The 17059-nt window shown below is 40.8% G+C and overlaps 1 protein-coding gene across 2 annotated transcripts; it reads left to right on the top strand.

Moving 5' to 3' along the window:
• Positions 1-196: 196 nt before the first annotated feature.
• On the top strand, positions 197-17048 carry cables1 (Cdk5 and Abl enzyme substrate 1). 2 transcript variants are annotated; one of them, XM_055014648.1, is made up of 7 exons: positions 197-904; positions 8573-8644; positions 8798-8890; positions 10106-10183; positions 14597-14702; positions 16446-16602; positions 16728-17046. In XM_055014648.1, exons 1-7 carry the CDS (start codon positions 345-347, stop codon positions 16844-16846), a joined length of 1185 nt encoding a protein of 394 aa, XP_054870623.1. In that variant the 5' UTR covers positions 197-344; the 3' UTR covers positions 16847-17046. The 2 variants fall into 2 exon arrangements, with proteins under 2 accessions (XP_054870623.1, XP_054870624.1); XM_055014649.1 differs by lacking the exon at positions 10106-10183 and having other exon boundaries at positions 16728-17048.
• The last annotated feature ends 11 nt before the right edge of the window (positions 17049-17059 follow it).

Genomic DNA, 17059 nt, shown 5'->3' with positions numbered 1-17059 from the left:
AGGTTGTAATCGTGCACAGTTCCAGGCACAGCGTGTCGGTTTATGTAATTTGGGCATGCATTGTCACAGGAGGTAGTGGAGGTTTCAGCATTCAGGAAAAGGTAAAAAAAAAAAAAAAAAAAAGGAAAAAAAAACACACATGTATTCCCGACAGCTCATTGGTCCAAATTTTCCCTGTGCTGCCACAATACTGCGCACACGTGACCTCCCTGTTTTCCCCCAGTTAAACGCATGTACTTAAAAGACGGCCACCACCATTCACCAACACGGGCGCGATTGGCTCGTTATTAATGTGGACGAGCTGAGATCGCGGCTGCGGGGACTCGGATCACGGGAGGTGGACCATGGCGGCTGCCACGAGCAGCAACACATCCACGGCCACGCTTCAGATAAAGCACTCCAGCGTTGAGCATACGCGGAAACGCATAGACCCGAGGAGGAGGCAAGCGGCGCTGTCCTTTCTCAGCAACATTTCTCTGGATGGGCGACCCGTGCAAGACGATGCAGACAATCAGAACGAGGAGGATAACTCGCTGGAAGCTCGGACTAGACACAGCCTGGTTTCCCCGGAGCGCTCTGCGTACGGAGCCGCCGGAGCTGCTGCTGCTGCGGCGGCGGCGGCGGCGACCACGGCCGCCCAGGCGCTCGCCTTTGCAAACCAGGCTCTCCTCGCCAGCAGTCGGGCCAGCCTCGGGACGGGTCCCGCAGCTGGCCCGGCGGGCTCAGACATAGAGGGCGACGCTTTCATGCCCTCGACGTTCAGCTCGCCTTTCTCCGCGGTGCCAGCCTCGACCAGAGGGAGGCTGCAGACGTACACTCAGGGAATCCTACCTGCCCCCTACTCCAGGCAGTCCTCCCAGAACTACTGTCTGGAGGGCGGACAGATAGAGCTGCAGAGGTCAAGGTAACGGCGGTCACAGCGGTTTCGCTTCTCTTGTGTGCTGTTGGGAACATCAAGTACAGTGCGGGGTGGTGAAACGAAAGGGTGAAGGTTCACGCGTGTGTCTGCAGGATCTGCACAGTCAGGTCAATAAACTGCACACTGGTGGGATCAGTGGAGGCAAACAAAAAATGTGTTTGCACTCTTAAAATTCTAAAAGCGTGCCAATGCATGGACGCACAGGAGCAGCCAGTCAGTCCTGCAGACGCATGTTTCAGTATGTGTTGAATGGTTCAATAAACTGGCACTGGGTACTGGTAAATTAGCACATTTCCTAGAGGATGTTGTAACCCAGTTATGAAATTAAGGGGAAAAACTTTCAAGTGTTTTGTTTCTTGTTCAACCGCTATAAGGGGCCTAAATGAATGAAAACTATGAGCAGTTTTCTTGCACTTTTTTTGTAGTCAGCTGTTTCAGTTCTAAGCAACACGCTCAGCTTGGACACAACAATACACAACAGGAGGAGAAAGTTCAGCCGTTTGTATATTTACTCCGTGCAGGTGGTTCCACCGTCCTGACTCACCAGGACAGATATGTCCTGATATGAAATATATCATCTCCTGAACAACTATCTAGTTTCCCCTTAGAGAGAATCCAGCTGAGCACACCTGATGTTTCGCTTTCAGTTTTTTATTTCTTTGTATTGTTTTCTTTGATTGTTACATGAATATTCCCTGGCTCTTGCTCTGATTTACTCCTCCTCCAATTATTTTTAGTGAATGTCATTCCAAAACTTGGCACACACCTGTTTTCTCCTCCTGCTCTGTGTGTGACGTACACATCCTGTAACTCTACACCTCTGTTCAGCTCCACATGCAACAGGGTCTTTGCTATTTCATGTCTTTTATTTTCTGTCTTTGTCTGCTTTGTCTTCCCACTGGAGCCCAGCGAGGAGCGTTGGGAGGATCTCACCTCTCAGCGGGACGGCTGTCAGAAACAGTCATCTCATGGGTCTCTCACCGTCAGAACCTGCTGTCAAATCCTCTCTGCTCTCTGCTTTCCATTCAGAGAGCCTCTCTTACTCAAATCCTCTCCTCCCTCCCAGGAAGCTGTGCCTCATGGTGAAATGCTCAATGAGTGTCTAGTTCCGCTTCTCGACCTCCTGAAAGCTGCACCGCCACACTAGCAGCTTCTGACAGCTTTAATCTGTGCTTTTTTTATGCTGAAAAAGGTACAAAAAATGCCCCCAAAATCATTTTGCTCTCGAGAGAGCTACAGGAAATAATAATCAAAACAAACACTCTAGCATCTAGCAGTGCATGATTGACTACAGCTTTAAAAATAACTACATTACATCAATACACAGCGTAACAATAAAGTGGACATTATAAAACAAGCAGCCATGAAATAAAATATAGTCAAAAGTGGAAGAATTGTAACTTAAATTGAAGCCGACCTGTAAAAGCTGGCAGCGGCTGCTTGTCAGCTTGGACGACTTGTCAGTTTTCAATATTTTGTACTAAGGACACATTCCAGTTGGCACTAAAAACAAACTGCTGAGGTTCAATACTCAGCCACAGTGTTGCATGTCTGGCATCCCGTTTCTGCTCAGCTGCTCGGCCGTTCGGCTAGTAAATACAGTATGAAGTTGTTAAACCCTGCCTGTGCCCTGTCTTTGGTATGTGCTTGGAGGACGTCCACATAAAATGAATTCTAACGTTGAGAAATAAGCAACCTGCTGATGGAGCGAGGCCATATTCCTCCGCCGTGCAGACAGACGAGCTCCTAAAGTTGGTGGCTTTTTTAATGTGATCTTTGTACCACTGTTGGCCTGCAGCTCTACAAGGAGACACTGTCTGGTGAAACATGAAGAGGGTTCTTTGTACTAAAAATTAGTGATGCACGATGATATCGGCATGCTGTTGGTACCGTTTAAATGAAATACCGGCTTTAGCCCAAAATGAGCAGTGACAGGCAGATAAGATGATGCTGACTAATGCTCAGCGCTGGTTCCTGGCACGTGGGTGCGCGTGTGGACAAAGATTACGTTTATTTACTTGTTTTGCAACTTGTGAAGTAGGTCACATTTGCCCTGGTTGTGGAGGTTCTCTGGAATTTCTCACAGAGAGCATCACCCGAGCCTTTTGAAGTAGGATAAAGTTTAGTTTGTACATGTATCATTAAAATAAATGTGGCATGCTCTGAAAAGCATTGTAATTTATGTCTGGCCTTGCCAGTGGACCTTCTCAATAGGAGTAGGGATAATAATATGCTAGTTCCATTACAGGAGAGACCCGATGTTCTCTGAAATTAGCTGGAAAAATTATGTGCACATATCTGCATCAGCAGTGGGCCAAAATGAACTGAGAAATTTCAGCATATTTGATATCGGCAGCAATCCAATGTCTGGCAACTCTGTTAAAGAGACTAACTTTGAAAGATGCCTGCTAACTCAAAAATAAAGCAAGGCAAGTTTATTTGTTTAGCAAAATTCATACACAAGGCAATTCAAGGTGCTTTAGAATGGCAAAGAAATACATTCGGAAAAGTGATTTAAAGGTTGACATACAATAAAATCTTAGAAATAAAACACAAAAGTAGACATTAAGATCATAAAAGTGCGTTAAAAGACAAGAAAATAGATCGACCATCTAAGAGAAAGCTGCAGTAAACAATATGGTTTTCAGGCCTGATTTGAAAGAGCTGACAGGTTTTTTAAAAAAAAGAAGTCTAACTTTAGTTTTGGTTTAAGTTCAGAGTGATTTATTGATGTGTGGATTCTCTCTTTTTCTCTCTTTATGCATTCATCTACACTATTGTTGAAAAGTTTGGGGTCACTTAGAATTGTCCTTTTTGAAAGAAAAGCACTTTTTTCAATGAAGATAATATTAAATTAATTAGAGATACAGTCTTGACATTGTTAATGTGGTAAATGACTATTCTAGCTGGAAACTTCTGATTTTAATGGAATATCTCCATAGTGGTACAGAGGAACATTTCCAGCAACCATCACTCCTGTGTTCTAATGCTACATTGTGTTAGCTAATGGTGTTGAAAGGCTAATTGATGATTAGAAAACCCTTGTGCAGTTATGTTAGCATATGAATAAAAGTGCGAGTTTTCATGGAAAACATGAAATTTGCTGGGTGACCCCAAACTTTTGAACAGTAGTGCATCTGTTAAGATAAACATGCCAAAGATTATACTGATTTAAACATACCATGTCAAATACAAAATAAGGAAATGTATGTTTAAAGTCCTTAATAGGAAGAATGTTTTTTGTCTGTTTCCACACCTAGTACTAGACACTAGTACACATGAAGATTTCTCAGTAACATCTGTGGTTCCTTCGTTGCTAAATATTGCCAGCTGAAGTTCAAGAATGATGTTGATCAAAGTGGTGAGTGTGAAGCAGAGCACTCATTTGTGGGCTGTGAAACCAAAACAAAGAGCTGAAAAACACTCTGGGAGAGAACTGCACTGCCGGCTGATCCTTCTCTGCAGCTTCATCAATATAACATACCTTTCATTTTGCACACAGTCATCGGAGCAATTGCTCATATAAAGCTTGAAGTCAAGTATTCAGTTAGAAGCATAAAATGCTAGTCTATTTTGGATTTAAATGTAAAGATTAGGTTTCCTGTTCTCACAGTTGTACTCTAAAATCCCATTTCACAGCTAAATACATCAATATATAGAGGCGAGACAATACTGAGAGGTTTTCCTCCAACCTGAAGTGTTCTCAGCGCTTCATGTAGCATAAAGTAGTTTAATCAATGAAGTGATGCACCATCAGAAAGAGAAAAAAACATGAGAGACGTCTTGTCCTCCGAGACAACCTGCAGTCATAGATCCTTATCCAGACAATCCATCTCGCAGTGTTGTCTCTGAAGCAGGATGATGTAAGACTGACCATAAATCACATGATTCCCCTTGTCTGACCTTCAGGCAGAGGTCAGGCCAGACCCTTCATCATGTCCTTTCAGCTCACACAAGCAGAGACACAGCTGATAGCAGTTTCTAATTGTTCTAATCGCCTGGACTCAGAATTTCATTGTTTGTGCCTTCTGTCAAAGCTTGACGTTCTCCACTCCTATTTATGATCATTAGGGTCATAATATACAGTTAGTGCTCTTGGTGTCTTGTCTGCTTCAGTGCTCTGGCTGCTCATGTAAACACTTAACTCACCTCGTCTCCTCAGGTGTACAGCGCTCACTCAGCCTGTGTTGTTTTAAACTCGGGGAGATCCTCAAGGACAGAGTTATCTTTTGTTAATTTGTCCTCATGCTCTGTCGTTCATTAACCAGACACTTTACTGTCTCTGCCTTTGGCTGAAATGCTTAGTGAAGGAGGGGTTGATCGGGTTAAGTGTCCTCAGCTTATCTTATTGCTGCAGGGTCAAAAACATCAGAGCACATTTGAATTTGTGAAGAGTGTCAGATCGTGCACGGCCACATGTAGTATCCATGGAGTCACTTGCTTTCCCACTTCCCTGTTTTTTCCAAGTAGTGATACTGCTGCAGGTTTGTTTATTTCTGGTTCACAGATAGGGCCTTCGGGAGAATGTGTCAGCTTTGCGTTATTTGACCACTAATGTGTTAATTTCCACCACTTTGTAAGGCTGACTAATGAGTTGGATTATGCTGTTATTGTGATGCTAAACATGCTATTATAACCTAATTTTGGAACAGCTCAGGCATACTTAGCTATAACATGTGGGTTTGTTTCCGAAGCTGGCAGCTGATCATATAAAAGTGGTCCAGCAGAATTAGTCTGTTGAGTTGAGCAGCTAAAGTGTGAAATAAAGGCCATGTGTGACAAAATGTGTTACACAAAGTGCTCGCAGAGCCAACTCGTTATCCTCTTAGCAGCTCTGATCCTGGAAAATTCTCTGTGATCTGCGCAAGACTGAGGAGTGATCATTGACCACACAGACACACTGTGTTGTTGATTGATGGCAGTCATAACTTTACCGTCCAAAGCTAGTTTTTGGAAATTAACCACAGAACAAATCCAGACAGGTGATACTTTGACAGCATTGTTTGACCATTGTTCTGAGGCCTTCAGTGAACACACGCATACTTTGTTCTACAGCTGAATATTGAACCTTAAAGCTTTTAAATACTGACTGAAGTATAACCGATGAAGATACAGGAGGCTTTAAATATTATTCTTTTTGCACGATTAAGGGTTAATGGGTGTGCTTCGGTAGACTTTTAAGATCTGAAATACTCTGTATCTGCAACATCGAGTATCAAAGTATCAAAATTCATTTAATCCCTAAAACTCAAAACTGCTTTTAAAGGCATTTTTTCTGTTTTTAAAAAAATCACCAACATTATATCATTTATCCCAGACAGAGACTGTAAACAGCAATAATTTCTGCTTTCCGATAGTCCTTCAATGATATGTGGTTAACCATGGTTTTAATTGGGATTTTAAGCTTAGATTTATCGAATCCCTGTATTGTACATGTCTCATTTAAAAATAAGTCAAAAATAAACGATTTGCTCTAACCAGAATGGCTTTAAGAAAATAGAAAAGCAAACTAAATTCTGCACAGTTTAGTGCAAATTCAAAGAATTCAAATTCAAGAACTTTTCTGCCAAAGAGCTATGTTATCATAAAGCTGATAGGAGACATGTATAGAAGCAAACTAAAAATCTAATAGTAAAATATCTGTAGTGTGTACAGTCACATTTTTCCCAGTATTGGTAACACCTGGGATGCTTGGAAAATTTTGTACATGTTCATTGCAGGTTTGTTATTTTTTGTTTAATGTCAATACATTTTCAAAGAAATTAAACTTTTTTACATACAGTCAAGCCCGAAATTATTCATACCCCTAGCAAATTTTGACTTAAAATTACGCTAAAATGTAAATAAAAGCTGAGAAATTATTTTTTACACAGTGATGCCTCTTGTACAACACCTGTGTTATTTCCAATCAAAAAAAAAATTGCTGGTTGAATAAAGGTACCTTTCAGTCAAAATTTGCCAGGGGTATGAATAATTTTGGGCTTCACTGTATAGACACTATCGGTCAAAAATTTTGTAAGTAATCAAGAAAAGTTGGGACACCTGTAGGATTTGGTAGCACCAACTTTCAAGACTTGATCAACCTCCATTGCTGCAGAACAGCTCTAAGTTGTAAACTCATTTCTTGTTCCCTGAAAAAGGCCTTTTTGTGTAATTCTGAAATGAACATTATTTTCAGTTTTGGGTGACCTTACTTTTTTTAACCTCTGGCAGTTCACCACTTACCTTTTTACCACTTCAAGCTATTCATCGGACTTGAACTGCTTGAATTTCAATAAAAACTCTAAAAACTGGGATGTTGTAAAACTTTTGAATGGTAGCGTATGTGCTGTTTCCATTGAGATGCAGCATTTTACATCATTGTCAAAAAAGGGGGCAACCGCCACCCAGAAACTGCTTTGAGTCCAGATGATGAACCTGCAGTGCAGAACTGTGGTTCCCACCTTCTGATAGTGGGAGTAATGACACAGTCACAGTTGAGGTGTGTTTATGATTGTTGTCCCTCCTCTGAATTCTCCTTGTCGTTGTTGATATACTCCAAACACACTGCTACCAGTACATCAACATGGGGATTGTCCCCGTAGAAAGAAGGTTTAAAAATGCGAAAGACAAAGATTTACCTGGTGCTGACAGGCTTCATCAGCTTTGTGTTTGTCAAGAACTCACAAGGACTGGAAGGTTGATTTAGTTATATGGAAAAATTCTACATTAACACTGATGCATTGAGCAGTCTGACTTAGTTTATGTTCAATTAAGGTATCTTAAAAGGTTTACAATACCACACTTGGGTGTAGTACAATACAATACAATAGTTGAGTGTTTGTCATGTTGTAACAACGGTCAACTCAAGCGATTTAAAATTAGTGATTGGTGTCCTCTGAACAGTTCAGTTTCTCAATAAGTTTAGAAAAGTATAGTGAGGTGAATAGCATCTTCAAGCAGTTATTGACTTATTACTTTGCACTAAGTTGTTTGGGTGACATTTTGTGCACTGTTTGTAAATGGTGAGACAGACTGACCTCAATTTGTGTGAAAACTGAACTCTTATGGATTTTCATTTCACCCCTTTTCCATTTTAAGAATCACTTTAGAAGTGACTTTCATTTGGGGTTGTGCTTTAAATTACATTACGCTGTTTTTAGATATTTTTTTTTGTTGTTGTACATAATCATACTAAAGATCATTAATATTTTCAGAATTAGAATTAGCTTTAATGGCCAAGTACGTACACAACATACAAGGAATTTGGTTTTGGCTGTGGGAGTCACCCTAGGAATATGGAAAAAGAATAACAAATAAAGAAACTATAGAAAGAAGAACAGGGAGAAAAAATAGTTGCAACAAAAGTAAATATAACACAATATATACAGATATTTAAAAGCTAGAAAGGAATATATAAACAGAGTAGTAAAAATGATAATTGCATTATGCAGTGAAAAAAGCAAGGAATGCTGTTCATGGAGCAAAAAGTACTGTACATATCCACTGGAATACTGTCTGTTGTACAGGTGTGGAGGAATGGCTTTACAATAGTTAGTTCTCCTAAAAGCCAGTTTTGCAAAACGACAGTTGGTCCGGGGAGGTTTTTGGTGTGATAATGATGTTTCATCATATCCCCCTAACTTCCAACTTCCCCTCTGTCCGTCCTCCCAGACGAAGACTCATCTCACAGCGCTCTTCGCTTGAAACTCTAGAGGACATAGAAGAAAACGCTCCTCTGCGCAGGTAGTAAACGGCACAGAAACACCCCCTCATTCACACTGCTGCTATACTTCTGTGTCTAAAATAAGACATTCAGCTCAGTGTAATGCATCCCAGTTGGCACAGTTTCTCTGTTTTTTCGAGGTGCTGATGCTTCATGTTTGTTTTACATTTCAGATGCCGAACCCTATCGGGTTCACCCCGACCAAAGAGCTTCAAGAAGGTCCACTTCATAAAGAACATGAGGCAACACGATATGCGCAATGGAAGGTATGAAGGCAAACAACAGCATCCTAACAAGTCCTCACTGAATAATGGCAGGCTGCCCCAGTCAATGAACTGCTGTTTGGATGTTTCTCACATTACAGCCACATTGCAGGCGAGCAGGCCTGGCCCATCCACAGCATGCATTCTGACCTATAGAGGGAGGTCTATTTACACACAGGATAATCTGATACATGTTTTATTCTTTATTCCAACACAGTTGAAGTTTTACAGTCCCACCACAAATCACTCACTCCTAAATTCTACGTCACACATCGCTGTGTCACAGGTTACATAAGCATGTGTGTAGCACACAAATCCCTGATTGCAAACCAGTTGTGTTAAAGGCGAAGTACTGATTATTGTGTAGTCCAGACTAGGTGACCGATGGAGTGTTTTTGAATAACACAGATCTGGTGACTGATTATTATCACTGTCACATGTTGTTTTTTTTTTTTTTGATTTGGAAGTTAATTCAGTTAGCTTTTCCTCTGTGATTTGTGTGATACAGTTTATCTCTGGCCCTTTGTAGTGGATTTAGCCATTTTGCCTTGAGTTTAAAATGTAGCCATGTTATAGTCTTTACTTTCCTCTTTGTTATTCAGCATTTGGTTGATAATGAAAGATACATCTCCTGTGTTAGTGCAGCATTTCTTGTGTAGACATCAGCATAGCATCTTGAAAAGTTTCACTCTTTAATTAGGTCACTTGGAGTTATTTTTTTCTCATATCCAGGTTTCATTAACTGACACTGGAACAGACAGCGGTTCGTGACTTGTGGTGTTTATGTCTCGATGTTGATTTTGGCCGAGTATCAAGATTCACCATGTTTCCGTGAGGTGGAGCTGTTAAAAGAAGCAATTATGAGGGTGTTGTAGTGCAGCTTGAAGTCAGAGTCATTCTGCCCTCTGTGCTGTTGACATCTGGTAACTGGAAAACATCTCTGATCAGATATTGTTTGGTTTTTACTCAAGTGCAAAGCAGTCTGGTTTAAAATAGCACATTCTATCTTAAGTTATTAAAAAATAAATACAGTCTTGTAACAAAAATGCATGTTTCCCACCAACCACTGACTACTCGCTACACAACTACAAAACAACACATACTCGCACTGAAGTTTCAGTTCATTCTCAATTTTTACTGCAAACTCTCTCCATCTTTAACCTGTGGATCTTGTCAGATAGATGTTGATTGGCTTGTTTGCCATTTTTGTTTTCATAGGATAGTCCTTATCAGTGGCAGAAGATCCTTCTATAGTGTATTTTCTGTCCTGCCCTATCGAGATTGTAGCCAAGCAGGGTATGTATCCTACAGCATGCTGAACTTCGTCCAACCTGTGCTCCCTCTTTCCCTTTGTTTTCTCATCCCTCTTTTTCTGTGGACACACTCTTCCCTTGAAGGTTTGGTTTTGGTGGATGCATTTTTCTTAATAGGTTAAAAAATAATTGACGAATGGGCTGTAAGGGGCTTTATAGGCTTCATTTTGTGTGTAGCAGGACTAGATTGTAGCCCTAATGCTTGTTGCTTGTATTGCTTTTTCCATTATGGCTCTGGTGGCTTTTGGGCACTCATCCTTTTTTGTTCAATTCAACTCATTTTTGTTTGTTGCAACTGTTGCTGGCTTTGCTGTTTAGCATTTAACATCCACCTCTCCTGGGGGACTCGCTCTTAGACGTAGAAATTTAAACCCTGAAATTATTTTACAGTGGCGATTCGGCAGACCGGAGTTTCTGTTGCTCGTACAGTTATGACATGTTATTAGCCATTTTTGTTCTCAGTCTGTGCCAGGGTTTACATTTCTTACTGCCTGAACAGGAATAATCTGTGGCTTGTCTGTAGACAATGTCTGTTTCCTTTTTTAAAGCGACATAAAGCTCTTTGTAAAGGGGACCCACCTGGCTTGCATGGGGACTGCTCTGGTATGGCCTTGGTCCTGACACCCCCTCCCCTCCCCTCCCCTCCCACCAACCCACAGTCACATGAAATGGTGTGTTTTGGAGGAAGTGAAAGGGAAAGGGGACAGATAAACAACAGGGGATACAATGCGCAGAAAGAAAAGCTCCATACCAGGGCTTAGTGAAGAGCATAAAAGGCTCAGTCCGTTTGTGGAATTTCCTAAGCCAGCCAATCAGTGCCAGGTCAAGGGTTAATAAACCCCCCAGGGATATCCAATAAGCACATTTGACTGCTCGTTGCTGCTAATTGACAGTTTACAGTTAGACTTTGGCTGACTCAGTCAAGTGTTACAACTGCAGAAGAACGTTTCATTAGTCACAAACGGCTGATTGCATGCAGTTGTTTTTCTTTCCGTCCTCCTCTCTCCTCTGTCTGCCTGTCTTTATTCTCATGGTCACTACTGCTGCATGAGCTAAAGCTGCCAAGCTGTACACAGCAGACTGGCGTGGTCCCAAACAAGTTTCTTTTTCTCGTAACACTTTTGTATCTGTCTGTTACATCAGGGTCTGCTTACCGTAGGTTAGCATAAAGACTGGAACCAAAATAGCATGTCTCTGTCGAAAGGTAAAATATCCGCCTGCAAGCAACTCTGAAATCAAACTCACAATTTTACCTCTTAAACAAGTTGAAACACAATAATTATTGAGCTTTAGAGAAGCTGATTGGCTGATATTTCAACCTCTGTTTACGGATTGGTTCTGGGGTCAAATCTGTCAACGTTTCTGTGAACTTTGCATGTTCTTCCTGTGATGGTGTTAGTCTCTTCCATGTATTTTTTTTTTTTATTTGCATAAGCTCATATACACTACCAGTCAAAAGTTTGGACACACCTTCTCATTTAATGTTTTATCTTTATTTTCATGACTACATTGTAGATTCTTACTGAAGGCATCAAAACCATGAATGAACACGTGGAATTATCTAGTAAACAAAAAAGTGTGAAATAAGTCAAAACATGTTTTATATTTTGGATTCTTCAAAGTAGCCACCCTTTGCTTTGATTACTGCTTTGCACACTCTTGGCATTCTTTCCATGGGCTTCATGATGTAGTCTCCTGAAATGATTTTCACTTCACAGTTGTGCCTTATCAGTGTTAATTTGTGGACTTTCTTGCCTTCTTAATGGGGTTGGGACCATCAGTTGTGTTGTGCAGAAGTCAGGTTGGTACACAGTTGACAGCCCTATTTGACAACTGTTAGAATCCATATTATGGCAAGAAACAATGAACTCAATAAAGAGGAACAACATTCCATCATTACTTTAAGAACTGAAGGTCAGTCAATCTGGAAAATTGCAAAAACTTGTATCCCAAAATGCAGTCGCAAAAAACATCAAATGCTATGACGAAACTGACTCACATGAGGATCACACCAGGAAAGGAAGACCAAGAGTCACCTCTGCTGCTGAGAATAAGTTCATCCAAGTCACCAGCCTCAAAAAGTTAACAGCACCTGAGATTAGAGCCCAGATAAATGCCACACAGAGTTCTAGTAGCAAACACATCTCTACATCAACTGTTCAGAGGAGACTGAACCAATCAGGCCTTTATGATCAAACATCTGCTAAGAAACCACTACTAAGGAAAAGTAAGAAGCAGAAGAGGTTTGTTTGGGCCAAGAAACACAAAGAATGGACATTAGACCAGTGGAAATCTGTGCTTTGGTCTGATGAGTCCAAATTTGAGGTCTTTGGTTCCACCTGCCGTGTCTTTGTGCGACACAGAAAAGGTGAATGGATGGTCTCTACATGCAAGGTCATGGAGAGAATGTCAAGAGTGTGCAAAGCAGTAATCAAAGCAAAGGTTGGGTATGTTGAAGAATCTAAAATATAAAACATGTTTTGACTTATTTCACACTTTTTTGTTTATTACATAATTCCATATGTGTTCATTCACGGTTTTGATGCCTTCAGTGAGAATCTACAATATAGTCATGAAAATAAAGATAAAACATTAAATGAGAAGGTGTGTCCAAACTTTTGACTGATAGTGTATGTTAGGTAATACTCCTGGCATTAAAATGTGCTTAAAGTTGGTTCTTGGGTGGAAGTATTACTTGTGTAAAAATGCAGAGGACAAATTTCCTCACTGGGATTAATAAACTAAAAACTTACTGATGCTCATAAGTTCAGGGTAATAGGTAGAGCTGGGTAAGACTGCCAGGGAATATTATTACAAGGCAGTCAACCCGACTCTGAACTGTTTATGTGAGCTGTAAAGTATTTAGTAATAAAGTAGACCACAAAGGTCAAGATTCTTTTGGTCGTGTTAATATTTATTCTCAGTTTCCCTAATGCTACATTTAGAAACTTTTGGTAACGCCGCTAACACAGAGATTAAACAAGCTCTCATTCATGCATGTGACTAAGCTTGTCCTGTTATTTCCTTTCATATTCTCAGCAGAATGAAGTCCTTTTTTCTGAATGGCTTTAAAGAAGAGCTCTCAATAGAAAGCTTTCTGTCTCCTCTGTTTTCCCTATTTATTTATTTATTTATTTATTTTCCACTGTTCTCTAAGACATCCGCTGCCTGAGGATCTTCGTGTCTGTGGTGCATCTGTCAACATTGTGTCCTGACGTGCCTGTCTGCTAGATAGCACTGTTTTTATTGTAACGAGTAGGGTCAGAATGTCACCAAAACACTGGAAGAGTCATGTCAGGACTCCCTGTGTCATTTATTTCATCAGTCTGAACACCAGAAAAGCAAGAGCAGTCACTGTAAAATTTCACTACCAACATCAATATCAAGCCAAAGTTGTTATACCCCTTAAACATGTGGCTATTTGAATATCTTTGTTAGCGCTATCTCACTGCTGTTTCAGCACACAGAAACTAGGGCAGACTGATTTCTAAGTTTGGAAATGTGAGTATCAGCTTTGCCTTTTGCTTTGAGCATTTTCATTTTCCGGCAATTTTTTTTAATCACAAATTTTAATTGGCTGGAAAGAATTAGACTTCAGCTTGTCATTACATCCTTGCTATCAGTTATTTATTATGACAGACTGTGAACAAATCGACCTGCAAGCATGAAATCTTCTCTGTCAGTGGAAACACGGTAAATTAGCCCTAAGTGACAGTTACGTAAAACCATCAAGAGAAGTTAAATCAGAGCAGTAACCTATGTTTGGTAGTGAAGTGTGTACATCCTGCTGCTGCTCTGGTGGATATTGGAGTTTCATCCTCATGTCCAAATAGTAAATGCCAGTTAAATTTGACTTCATGGACACACAGTTTAATTTTGCTCATGTTGTCCCGAGTGTGCTCTAAGTTTTCTGCGGCAGACATGAAGTACAGAAAGATTTGGCCCGTAGAAGTACGTGTACAGTCCAGAGCTGCCCACTGTTTGCTCCACTGACACACTTTACTCTCCAGCCATCTGTTTTGTACTTCAGGAGAACATTTGACCTCCTGCAAATCTCCCACAGCAGTGTGGCATTTCAGGCATTGGTGAGGCAGCAGCTGAGGGTCTGGCCTGCTAGAACGAAACCATACTCTCCTCTATCTTCTCTCCCTCCCTCCCAAGGGTGCACTTTATTTCGGATTGCCCTGAGAAGGGCCCAAAGAACAGGCAATTACAGAAACTAGGCCAGCTGATGAGTGCAGATCGATACAGGGTCTATATCTGTTAAGGAGAGTGTGTGCGTGGAGAGATCAGCTAGAACAGGCCTCAGCAAGACTGTTTAGGGAATGTGTGGGAGTTTCAAGATGCTGTAGAATAATTTTTATGGTGAACATTCTAAAAGTCTTGTGCTCATTAGGGAGGTAAAGCTGGAAGGAGGCCGCCAGCGGCATCCGTCAGGAGGCGTGAGTGCCAAAGAGATGGTGATTGGGCTGGAGGGAGTGGAGCTGGGAGCTGATGGAAAGGTGAGGAACAAGAAAAATGTCTGTCCCTGTCTTCATTATGCATAACATGAATGGACGTTGGATGGTGTGTTTACTGTGGCTATAAAAATATCTGAAAATGCAAAGTTACACCAAAGATACTACTAATGTGTATTTAAATCACGAAGCGTGCATATTTTCACAACAGTCTTTGAACTTTGAACTACTCCTCTGTCACATATGTTGAATTTAAATCCTAAACTTTTATGTTCTCCACAGACAGTTTCATTTTTAAAAAAATTTATTTTATAAAACAGAACCACGGAGTAAGCGACTTATGTGTTTAAATCTCTAACCCCAGACAGCTTACTGGCCATCCTATTGTCACGTTTTTGCTCATTGTGGACTGGTACTGCGATATAAAGTCCTGCATCTCTATGGAAACCATAGCCACACATAGAGAGAACTCAAACATGTCTGAATGAATTCAAAGACTGTTACAATGCCATAATCATAAAAAAATGAAAATTACGTTTTATGAAAATTGAAAAAATAAGAAAATTGAAATGAATATGATCATCATTTTTTCAAGTGCTCATAGGTGACTCTACATACTATAGATTTTTTACTTTTTTAAAAATTCTTAATCTGTTTCCATACTGGGCTGCACAGCGGCTCGGTGGTTTGCACTGTCGCCTTGCAGCTAGAAGATCCCTGCTTTGCGTCCCGGCCTGGGATCTTTCTGCATGCAGTTTGCATGTTCTCCATGTGCATATGTGGGTTTTCTCCAGGTACTCCGACTTTCTCCCACAGTCCAAAAACATGCTGAGGTGAATTGGTAATTCTTAATTGTCTGTAGGTGTGAGTGTGAGAGTGATTGTTTGTCTCTATGTGTAGCCCTGTGATAGACTGGTGACCTGTCCAGGTGTCCCCTGCCTTCAATCTAAGTCAGCTGGGATAGACTCTAGTCCCTCCGTGACCCTAATAAGGTTTAAACAGTGTATGGACAGATGGATGTTTTCATACTTGTCACCTTTTCTACTCTGTATAAATACAGTCTGCTGTTCAGCCCAGTACACCTGAAAAGTCCTTGAATTTTTGTAGTGTTACTGTTGGTCATAGCTGTGTCATTAATAGCTTTATAGTTGTACAGAGCAGCAAAAACCTTTCTGCTTTTTGCAGAGTCTGGTTACAAAAAATAGTATGTTTTAAACAGATTTTTAAATGAGATTAATACAAGAAAGAGACTTTTTTTTAAAAAATAGCATGATTTGGTTTAGTGTCCCGAGACGTGAAGGGTGATTAAAGGATCAAAATCTGCCAATTTTTGTTGTTTGTTGTTGTTACAGTTTAAATGGTGTCATTTTGGTAATTTTTTAATGACATGCTTTTCAAGCTTGCTAATGGGTTTTTGGGTTCCAGAGGGTTCATATTTTTGATTTAGTAAGGTAATTTCTACAGATGGCACACTTTTTAGCATATTTGAATTACATGCAGTGAGCTGCATTTTCACATGTCAGGGCAGCAGGAAAACTGCGGCTGTAATTAAGTGCATTATTAACAACTACATTCCTTTTAGCCAAGTCAGTTCCAGTCTCCTCTTACTGTTCTTGCTGGCTCACTGGGATGATAAACTGGAACGCTGTTGCCAAAGTTTTCGGTGTTTTCCCTGCTTTGACAGAATGTTGCTGATCTCTTAATATTTCAGGCTGAACAGGTGCAATATAAAATCAAAGGTTTCAGACTTCAGTGCAACAAACGTTCTAAATACACCTGTGTTTGCAGACTGTGTCCTACACCCAGTTCCTGTATCCCACTAATGTGCTGGGTGGTCGGAGAAACACCATCGACTCCACGTCGTCCTTCTCTCAGTCTCGTAATGCGAGTCACCGCAGCCTCAGCCTGGGCCGGGCCAACAGCAACCAGAGCAGCTTAGATACGGGTCAGTCAACTGCCAACAAGTATTTGTTCGAAATGTTTGTAATCTCCACTCTCAGTTTTTCATTCTCTAGTATATTATGAATGGAAAAGAAAACTGTTGTGTTGCTGCGTTTGTGCTCGTGGCAGGGAATGATTTGGGGGACTTTCGCGAGTATGACCCCAATCTGCTGGATGACCCACAGTGGCCTTGTGGAAAACACAAGAGAGTCCTCATCTTCCCCTCCTACATGGTGAGAAAACTCTGACACACAACCACCAGCAGCTGCAGCCTTGTCCTCTCCACAGCAGAATGGATAGGCTGTTTTCATTCGGGACGAAATTTACTGAAAGAGATTCATCTCTGTTTTGACGTGTTTTGTTGAAATGTCCTGCGTTATCTCATTTCAGAGGTTATTTTTCTACCATAATGCTTCTTTTATACTCAGCTTTCCCACCACAGTCAACAGTAATAACAGTGG

Source organism: Amphiprion ocellaris, chromosome 10 (assembly GCF_022539595.1).
Source record: "Amphiprion ocellaris isolate individual 3 ecotype Okinawa chromosome 10, ASM2253959v1, whole genome shotgun sequence".
In the NCBI taxonomy this organism is placed as follows: domain Eukaryota; kingdom Metazoa; phylum Chordata; class Actinopteri; family Pomacentridae; genus Amphiprion; species Amphiprion ocellaris.
Note: the sequence above shows the minus strand (reverse complement) of the source record. Positions and strands in the feature narration are given on the sequence as shown.

Excerpts from the sequence above, each read along its gene's own strand:
- cables1 (XM_055014648.1), top strand. The coding sequence starts at position 345 with ATGGCGGCTGCCACGAGCAGCAACACATCCACGGCCACGCTTCAGATA. Across the intron at positions 8,891-10,105 it reads CACGATATGCGCAATGGAAG|GATAGTCCTTATCAGTGGCA; the intron begins GTATGAAGGCAA and ends TTGTTTTCATAG. Across the intron at positions 16,603-16,727 it reads CCAGAGCAGCTTAGATACGG|GGAATGATTTGGGGGACTTT; the intron begins GTCAGTCAACTG and ends TGCTCGTGGCAG.